Genomic DNA, 10,661 nt, shown 5'->3' with positions numbered 1-10,661 from the left:
CTATATTAGCCTAACAGCCAACTGTCCATGCATCCATCTCATATTTGCCAAATGGCATGTCACACAGAAAGACAGTACGAGTACATACAACAGTTGTTTCTCTTGGACAAAAAAACCGTGGTAAAAATTAATTTTCTTTCTGTCTAAAAAATCATGCACAGAGGTCCAAAAAGATCTGTCCCATAAAAAATCGTTAGGGTCATGACCACAGTGAGTACATACCCTCCACATATTTACATATTAAGCATAGTAACATGATCTGAAGGTCATGAAAAATATGTGTCCAACAGACATTAAAAGTAAGCAACCACCTCAAATTCTGTATAAATTTTTCTGCATAGGCATGCTAGTAATAACATATTTTGTTCAATGAAACCAGACAGTCAAACAAAGATTTAGAAAATGGAATTATAATCAATCTCCCCCATACTCAATAACAACATGGCATTAAATATAACTGAAACAGATATTTGCAGCATTTCACATAGCATTTAACATACAACTTAAAATGCCACAAAACTTCTTACACCATGGTCCACCTACAATCTGACTATCCGCTCAATAACTGATTCTACCTACATACTCGTATCAATGCAGGGGAAATGACACATTATGGTAAATCCCTCTATTTTTAAAAGTGTTGTTAAATGAGTAAAATGTTCCCATAGGATTTATATAAGTGGAAATTAGATGTTTCAGAATAAGAAACAGAAGGATGTGTAAAATAACTACACAGTACAACTTTACATATAAATGATTTTTAATATGTTTACAGTTTCAGTTCATTATCAAGACTTTTTATGCATCAGCAGTAATCAATATGTGAATTACTTTGAAGAATCATATTTATGACACAAACTCTTAATGCAGGTGGCATGTATCATGTATATTAACTCCAAACAATATAAAAAATTACTGTACAAACAATCTGTTATTCATATCAGAGTAGTTTAAAATAGTAACCATATTAAATAATTAATACAGTTTTCAGGTCTTTAATTCTAAGATGATAATGTATTCATTGGCACATTTTGGTGTAGGGGGGGGGGAACTTTGTGGCCTTTAGTTTGCATGCATAAAACTGAAATTATCATATGGCAGCTTCTACTAGGACTATTACTCTCTTAATCTGCTTTTCTGCCACACTAGAAGAATATTTTATTAATAGTGACATTTTTATTGTTCAAGGATAATAGCAAAAAATGCTTGTAATAGGCAGATTTTCAATATAAGAAGATATAGGTGACACTTTTACTTTCTTCATGTTGGACTTTACTTGTGAAATATACCTCAATGCTAAAACAATTGGGACAAGTGTCTAGCTTAGTTACATCATACACAAGGGTGGCAACCACTTCTGACCTTATAGTGTATGTAATTTTCAGTTTTCTTGTCATTCTTTTATTACAGACTTGCAACTTGTTCTGAATTCAGTACTGCTAGTACTCAGCTCTGTTAAAACAATACTGAGTGTTCAGTTCATTCATATGATAGACTAGAAAAAACTGCATGTTCTTCTTACAGTTGGTGGCTTCTTCATCACTGCTCTGATCGCTTCAGTGAAAACGTCCTGAAGACCCTCACCTTTGATGGCTGAGCACTCAACATATCTTGCTGCACGTATCTTCTGTTTCAATTTCTTTCCTTCAGCAAATGAAATACATTCCGGGTCTTCCTCTCGTAGATCTATCTTTGTGCCTGATAATTTATAACACATTAATTAAATCATATAAAAAATTCTTTGGTTTGCTAAAAAATACTATAATACTACATTTTTCAGAAACAAAAACAAATTATGCAACAACAACTACAACAAGAATGGAAATGCTTACTGCATAACATAGAATTTGACAAACTCAGTCCTTGCTATGATTTGAAATAAAAATATGAAGTTTTGAGGTTTTCACGGCGATGACAATGAAGAGAGTCGTCTTCTGGGTTTAGGCACCGTNTAAACCCAGAAGACGACTCTCTTCAAAAATATGAAGTTTGTCAAAATTCTGAAAACTTGTTAAATGCATCCTGATGCCAATAACCTGAAGTATGAAATGTATGTTTCATAAGCTGCCCAACCTAAAACTTTCCAAACAACAAAGGAGGTGGTAGCAGTGGCCATAATGAAGACAATAACAAGGTTACACGCAGGTTTTCATTACAAGATCAGGAGAAGCAGTAAGTTCAAAACAATAAAATTACTAACATTTACAAATAATCTTCAATGCTTATATAAATTCTGATAAACAGCATAAAACACTTGTTTGTGGGAAGTGTTGATTTTTGCAGTTGCTGTTGCAACTGAAGCTGCAAACCCATATTCCACGCCCCATATATATAGTCCAAATCGAAAAGGGGTTTCCAAAATAACAAAGCATTTTTTTTTTACCTGTCTGGTGGCTAGTGGGTAAGTAATGTCAATTTGACTACCCCTGCCTCAGTCCCAAATAATCTGATAAGAGCTATTTAATTTTAAAAACAGTTGTCATTCTACATAGATATAATAGGAGCTGCATTTCAAATAAGAAAACTTGATTTAACCTAATGTCACTGTTCAAATGATATCAAAGAGTCATCCATGGTGAAATGCGCATGATGACAGACACTTTACAAGCATACTGCTTCCTTAGTGTTGAAAATATTATATATTAATATTCTCTAGGCAGGATGTGCAAAAGGGGACATATTTTGAAGCCAAGCAGTGATATCAAAGCCCAACCAAATGCAATTTCCATTACCAAAGCTAAATAATTTCAACTTGCACAGACCTCCATACAAAGTAATGGGTATATTTATGTTTTAAAAAATTTGTACAAAATAAGAAAAATGGTAAAAATTGTTTACTACGTTTCCGTCAATGGATAGATTAAATAAGAAGCACTGGGTCCATTGCAGTCCGACAATCATCCTCTTGATCCATTTACACATGAAAAGGAGTTACTGACCTCCTTAAGTTCTCTCTGTTCCTATATCATTTGTCATACAAAATATATCATCATATTCGAATTTTCTTCATTCCATAATTACTTATTCCCAGAACACAACACATATTTTGAAGAATTAAAGTTACTTCCTACAATTTTTTAAAACGGTTACCTGCAGCAACATAAAGGTAGTTAAATATGATGCAAATTTACACAAGAAGATATTATACTTGCAGAACTGTTCTACTCACCAACTAATACAATCGGGACATGTGGCATATGATGTTTCAGTTCTGGGCACCATTTGGACACCACATTTTCGTATGAAGTTCTACTGGATATGGAGTAGCACAAAAGAAAACAATCCGTCTGAAACAATTAAATTTTTGGATTCCACTCTGGGCCAAAATTTGGGCTGGAAAGGCAGTGACAAACAAGTGATATATATATATTACAGTAATGTTTAGAAGTTTTACTATTACAGACTTAGGCGCATGCAACATCAATTATTCGTGTGGATATTTATTTCACTATATTCCACTCATATTTTACGTTTTAACAATATAATCAATACAGAAGGAAATAGGTAAAAGTTATAGGTAAAGTTTTCCTTGTGCTTAACTAATTAGACACTACGCCACGAAGGCGTATGGGGGAGTGGACGTACAGATCCATGTTTCGTTGACTTCGGCACTAGTTGTAGGTGGTCAGTTTCACGCCCCTGCCGCTTTACCCCCGTACCCATTGGACAGGAGGTGGTGTGAACCCCAGAGCCGGTCTTAACGACATGGAGAAGGGAAAATTCTTGACCCTACCTGGACTCGAACTCCCATCTCTCGATCGTCCAGCCCGTAGCCTTTCGCTATACCGACCATACAGACTACGCCGGACTACGCTATCCCGGCTGACGTGGAAGGGAATACTGTGTGTCCAACAGTACCAATAGAAAAAGACGGAGAAAAATAACAAAAGAAGATCGTTCTATGGACTTCGAGTTTTGCAAGTCAATTTTTATTTCTCCGCACAAACTGAATTCTTTCAACGCAACGGGGAAATGTGAGTTACATTTATTATATTAAGCATAACTAGCGTATAAAATAATAAAATCACATACTTACCCAGAAGAAGTAATGCCATCTAACTTTAGATTACAAACATAACCAAGCAGGCTCTAATTCTCTACACATGTATTTCGGAGCTAGCCGATTTGAATTTCTGTGTCATTATATCCGCACAAACTGAAGTCTTTCAACGCAACGGAAATGTGAGTTATATTTATTATATTAAGCATAACTAGCGTATAAAACAATAAAATCGCATACTTACCCAGAAGAAGTGATGCCATCTAACGTTAGATTACAAACATAACCAAGCAGGCTCTAATTCTCTATACATGTATTTCGGAGGTAAATGGTTTGAATTTGAGGCGGGTTATAAGCTGCCATGACACCCCTTTCCCGGGTTTCCTTATCAGACACTTCAGTCGAATGCTGGAACAGTGCCTTGAAATAAACGTCAGTCTCGTTCCAAACTATTGCTCACTCGCTATTTAAGACTATCCCAATTCATCAGCCGGAACTTATGCGTTCGAAGCAGCGTGGCCAAGTAACTTAAGAATCAACCAGTAACACAGTATAATGAATTTTGGTTGTCTAATTACCAGTAGTTAATATAACACGGGGATAAAATGTTTTCAGGGATTCATATGAGCTTATGCTTACTGAACACGGGACATGCAACAGAACTAAACCGGCCTCATTCTGACAGAAATTCACACAAACTGTTTCATTTTGACTGTGAAACGTTGTATGAAACTAGTGAATGCGTTACCAGTTTCCAAAATATTGTAATTTGATTCTAAACCAGTCGGGAGAGTAAGTTTATTTATAACTGTGATAGCACGATTCTTATGAAATATTCAGATTAACCTTCCGCCATAAAGTGGTACTCCAAATTTTATAATCAGTTTAACACATTCTAATCTGTAGTCTAGAAATTACTTTCGCCGACAAATAGGAAGAAACATTCGACATAGCTTGCCAGAAATGTAACAGGGGAAAAATAACTCAAAACTGGAACAGAAATGTAACTTAATGAGGAATATCAAAAGTGCTCATGTGTGGTGGAACATAATAGAAAAAAAAAAGTACATATTTTCCAGAATATGATGCAAGATGTTAAAATCTGTGTACCAGTGGCATTTGTCTTCGAAATTTTCTTCTAGTATTACAGGTATATCAATAGTTTTATACGAAAAAGAATTTACGCAGTTTTTCATTTAATGTCAGAGACTTGGAGATGTATGCATTTCTAATTTGCTGAAACAAGCTCTACTGTCACACACTCCTTAATTTCGAAATTTCCGTGCATACTGGTTAAAAAAAATTGATCTTAAATGAGTGCTTGAACAAGTAAATCTAAAATGGCCACATTTTTTCCTATGGCGCTACAGCCCCAATTTGGGCCTAGGCCTACCTCCATGAACCTCTCCGTTTGACTTCGGTTTACTAGATCTTACACATACGGTAGGACTCCTTGGGCGAGTCATCAGCTCGTCGCAAGGCCTCTACCTGTAGACAAACACAGAAAAACGCACACAAACATCCATGCCCTGAGTGGGATTCGAACCCACGATCTCGGTTTCCGAGCGAGCGAAGACAGTGCATGCCTTAGACCGCTCGGCTACCGTGACCGGCAAAATGGCCACATGCAGTGTACTATACATCATCAATTCTACCAGCGCAATTTTGCATTTTATATGGTGTATGAATGATGAGGTGTTTTTTTTTTCAATTTACCTAAATCCTGCCAGCCGCACTATGGCTCTGGGGTCGACACGGCCTCTAACAGAAATGAGTACCAAGAATCTTCCTGGGGGGTAAAAGGCGCCGGCGCGTAAGGCTAAAAACCTTACCGCCATCTGTGAGCCGACTGTCTAGACAAAATGTAGGAGCCTCGACGTCTCACAACCCTACGGGTCTTCACGGCCTGTTACAGGGATAGCTTTACCTTTTTACATGGTGTATGAATGCTTGTGTGGTAGTTTCTTCGTGTTTCATATTACCTGTTGCTGCAAGCTTAGCCTACTATGTGTGCAGAAATTGAAGTCCCTGCTTTAAAGGTCGAGTGGCTTAAGAGACAAAACCTATATTGACACTTACATTTGGGTATGACAGTGGTCTTAATCGTTCGTAATCCTCCTGTCCTGCTGTATCCCAAAGCGTCATGTTGAAGTCTTGACCATCTACTGTAATGTTGTCAGCGTAATTGTCGAACCTGTGAAAACAGAGTATTTTTATATGTAATAAGAACGTGTAAATGATTCTCCAGTAAATATATTTCAAGACGAGATGGCCTCACATCCCAGAAGATGGTACTTTTCATTGTCACTAACGTGAGAATTTGTAAGCATCCAAACACTCAGATGCATGTTGTGGATGACTGACTCTGAGCCCATTAAGTGAACACCACCATGGAATGCGACCAATTTGATTTAATTACATAAAAGTCTTCAAGTCCCGATGAGGTCATTGGATTTTTTCAATTGACCTAATCCTTCCAGCCGCACTATGGCCCGGGAGTCGACTCAGCCTCTAACAGAAATGAGTACCAGGAATTAATTAAATATTTTTCCTGGGGAGTAAAGTGCGGCCGGCGCGTAATACTGACAACCTTACCGTCATTTTTGAGCCGATTGTCTAGCTAATGTGGGATTCTCAACGTCTCACAATCATATGGGCCTTCACGGCCTGTTACAGGGATAGCTTTACTTTACCATCATCAGAATGCGCTCAACAGGTGAGGGAGTGCTTTACAGTTATAAAGGCCAATTGTTCACAGATTCTACCCCATGGAGTTAATTAATTACATTTACAATTACAGTAAAAACGAAAGTTATTCAGCACATCAATGTTAAAGCTTACAGGTGTTAATGTGTTAAAATGTTTTAAAAGATGTTATATATACTGAGTGTCCCAGGAGGGAAGGTCAATATTCTGGGAGGTCACAGTATCGGTCATTCTGAGCAAAAAAAATAAGTTTATTTCACCATGTGTCCTATTCCGAACAGTTTCTGAGAGAGAGAGCTATTTCATTATACAGCGGACTGTTGTTCACTGTATACACGAGCAACACACCATATCCCCACATGAATTGCAAAGTTGCTGACAGTGGAATTTTCGAAACTGTGTTATACTAAGTAAACTGTATCAACTTTGTCACTTGAACAATAAATACCGGTATTAGAAACAGTACGTAATATCTCTTTTTTATCAAGAATTTTGGAACTGTAGAGTGAAATAGCTCTATCCCGGAAACCGTTCGCAATAGGACACACGTACGTATATGTACACCTCCGACAATACTGGCCTTTCCCCCTGGGAAAATAATTTCAGGCACCTTAACCTTTTTCTTACGAAAGCATATTCACAATGAAGAACTATGTATACGGACCCATCACCATATTTCAATCTTTAGAACGTTACTAAAAATTTATACTCATATTAAAACTTGCGGGGACGTAATCGGATTGCAAACTGATAAGAAGATGGCGGCATCTCCAGCCCCTACTGTGCAGTGGAGCAGCGCATCTTAACGCGGGGGTTACCCAAAATTCCTTTCAGTTGCCCATAAAGCACGTGCTTTTTACATACCTTACAACGTATGCATATATAGTGTAAAATACGAGCAAAACGTACATTAAACTTATTTTAATTGTATAAAAGATAGAGAGACGGAAGAATGAGGGAATAAAAAAGGAAAACAATAAACTTGTACACTCATCATTCATCCTGGATATATCGATGGTTAGACTTCCTCTTCCTCACACGCGGGAACTGAGGTAAGAGTCAGGGTTTGCGCTCACTAAGTGGCACGGCGCGCTCAATTGCCCCCGTGTGTCTGCATATACATATATGCAGTGAGCATAATACTGTAAGCGAAATACTTACACTGTAGGAACATATTCTGTAGGAAAGCGTTTTGAAACGTAGGTGATTAGGAGACACGTCTTTCCCACCATTCCGTCGCCCACAGCAGTTATTTTGATGGGACGAATTCTGTTGGACTGAATGCTTTCCGATTCAATACCATTCTCTCGTTTCGTACCTTTGGCAGTGTTCATGATGCACCCCTGGAAAACACACAAAAAAACTTTTCAGGGGGCTGGAGAAGAAATGGGACTAAAACGAGACAGTATATCGGACATTCATTGATTTCAAGACTGCCTGGAGGGCAGTATGGTACAGTGTTCTCATTGAGTTTGGCATAACAGATGGAACAAAGTTTGAATGGGATATATCAGCTGCTGGTCTATGTTGATGATATAACTAAGTACACACTGATGTCTCGCCACCAGAAAGCAGAGCAAAATCATCATTTGAAAATGTAAAGGTAAAGCTATACCTGTACCAGGCCGTGAAGACCCATAGGGTTGTGAGACGTTGAGGGACTCACATTATCTAGACAATCGGTTCACAGATGGCGGTAAGATTGTCATCCTTACGCGCCGGCCGCCTTTTACCCCTCAGGAAGATTCGTGGCCCTCATTTCTGTTAGAGGCTGAGTCGACCCCAGGGTCATAGTGCGGCTGGAAGGATTAGGTCAACTGAAAAAATCTACCTCATAGGGATTCGAATCCCCCACCTTCCGGCTTGCAGCATAGTGTCTCAACCAACTACGCTACCGCGTGTCCCTCGTTTGAAAATGTAGCAATGTTACCCTATTTGGGAATGAGAATTACTTACTTACTTACTTACTCATGGAGCTGAGCCCTTCTGGAGGAGCCATAAATTCTGCAGCTACTCAAGAATTTCCCAGCATTTTATGGAACCCGAAGGTTCATCACCGTGTTCACAAGAGCCCTCCACTGGTCCCTATCCTGAGCCAGATCTATCCAATGCATACCATCCCATCCTATCTCTCTAATACCCATTCTAATACTGTCCACCCACCTACGCCTTGTTTTTCCCTGTGGTCTCTTTCCTTCTGGCTTTCCCACCAATATCCTATACGCATTCCTCGTCTCCCCCATTCGTGCTACATGACCTGCCCACCTCATCCTCCTTGACTTGTTCATTCTAATTATACTTGGAGAAGAATACACGTTATGAAGCTCCTCAATATGCAGTTTTCTCCAACTGCCTGTCACTTCATCTCTTGGGGGAATGAGAATACGAAATCAAAATCTGATTCACGAGGAAAGTGAGAGCAGATTAAATTTTGGTAATGCTTACTGCCGTTCAATTCAGAACCTTTTGTTCTGTCTACTTTCTAGAAAAGTAAAAATCAGAATATACAGAACTATAATATTGGCTGTAGGGTCGTATGGGAGTGAAACCGGGTCTCTAACATCAAGGGAACAACACACACTGAGTTTGTTTGAGAAAAGGGTGCTATGGAGTACATATAGACCCTAGAGGGACGAAACAATAGGAGGTTGGAGAAAACTTAATCATGAGGAACTTTATAACTATTACCACTCGCCAGAATAATCAAGTCATGATGAACGAGATGGACAGGGAATGTAGCACCCATGGGAAACCAGAAGGGAAGAGGCCACTAGGAAGACCTAGACGTAGGTGGGAGGATAATACTGAAACAGATCTTAAGAGAAATAGGATTGGATGGGATTGGACTGACTTCATTTGGTTCAGGATATAGGACAGTGTTGGGCTCTTGTTAACAGGGTAATGAACCTTCGGGTTCCATAGAATGTTCAGACATCCTTGAGTAGCTGAATCATTGGTGGCCTCTCAAGGACCCGGCTCTATGGAGCTGGTAGGTGGAACTCTTCACGTGATCAAGTTTCATCTTTGATCGAAGTATTATATTTAAAGTAACTATAATACGTATGAATGAATGAGAATACTGTACTGAGTCTGTTCCTGTACACACAACGGCGATGAAGTATGACTCCCTGGTCCGACCCTCTAGCATCCCACTTGATTACTATTTACACATCTCACCTTTAAACACTAAATTAACACTTTATTGTACGTACTCTGTTATTATAACTACCAATTGCTAGCCATACATTAATTTCTTCTTCGCTCACGTGCTTTTTGATTGTGCTCTCCGATTTATATTTATAGTATTTTTAGTCATATATATTTCTATTTCCTGCCAGTGTTCTTTATTTTTGCATCATGTATTCCTCCTTATGCCCATTTCTGCAATGATACTTCTAAACCTCCTATGCTGAATGATACCTCCGAATCTGTTCCATCACACCTCAGTGTATGAGCTCCAAGCTTCCTCTTTGTTACATATGGAGAAAATCCCCTGTTCGCCTTTTCTCCTAAACCCTTTCAGTCCCCAAACCCATATCTTCCTTCATACCATTCCTCTCTTGCATAGTTTTCTATGTACCAGCTGCCCCTTAAACAAGATCAGTGTACTTCTATATTTCGCCCGTCTATTCTTTTTCTTATTCTGAAATAATATAATAGTAAATGAACTTCAGTAACTTACTGATGAAATGGTAATCGTCTAGTTAACACCTTTGAGGTAGCACACCCTGGCTTAACGCATTTTATTTTTCAGAATTCATGAGAACCATAATTCGCTTAGTGGGAGGTGGAGTCCAACTGGGTCCACTCGGCACGGCGGCCACTGATTGGCCTATTGTAGCCTGTCCCGGGTAATTATGATGATGGAGAATTTGGTGGAATGAAGATTGGCAGGGGAAACTGAAGTACTCGGAGAAAACCTGACCCAGCGCCACTTTGTCCACCACAAATCCCA

At 38.8% G+C, this 10,661-nt stretch overlaps 1 protein-coding gene across 3 annotated transcripts in view; it reads right to left on the bottom strand.

Moving 5' to 3' along the window:
- Window positions 1-742: 742 nt before the first annotated feature.
- The window catches only part of LOC111867305 (ras-like GTP-binding protein RhoL), a 53,778-nt gene continuing 43,859 nt past the window's right edge, over window positions 743-10,661 (bottom strand). For all 3 annotated transcript variants that reach the window (XM_023857040.1, XM_023857039.2, XM_023857038.2), the window contains exons 2-5: window positions 7,868-8,049; window positions 6,080-6,194; window positions 3,170-3,287; window positions 743-1,698 (exon numbers count right to left, since the gene is read on the bottom strand). In XM_023857040.1, the coding sequence (XP_023712808.1) occupies window positions 1,496-1,698; window positions 3,170-3,287; window positions 6,080-6,194; window positions 7,868-8,040 (609 nt within the window). In that variant the 5' untranslated portion in view covers window positions 8,041-8,049 and the 3' untranslated portion in view covers window positions 743-1,495. The remainder of the gene's footprint in view (window positions 1,699-3,169; window positions 3,288-6,079; window positions 6,195-7,867; window positions 8,050-10,661) is intronic.

Source organism: Cryptotermes secundus, unplaced genomic scaffold, assembly GCF_002891405.2.
Source record: "Cryptotermes secundus unplaced genomic scaffold, Csec_1.0 scaffold1715, whole genome shotgun sequence".
NCBI lineage: Eukaryota > Metazoa > Arthropoda > Insecta > Blattodea > Kalotermitidae > Cryptotermes > Cryptotermes secundus.
The sequence above is the reverse complement of the archived record's forward strand: the minus strand, read 5'-3'. Positions and strand labels throughout refer to the sequence as shown.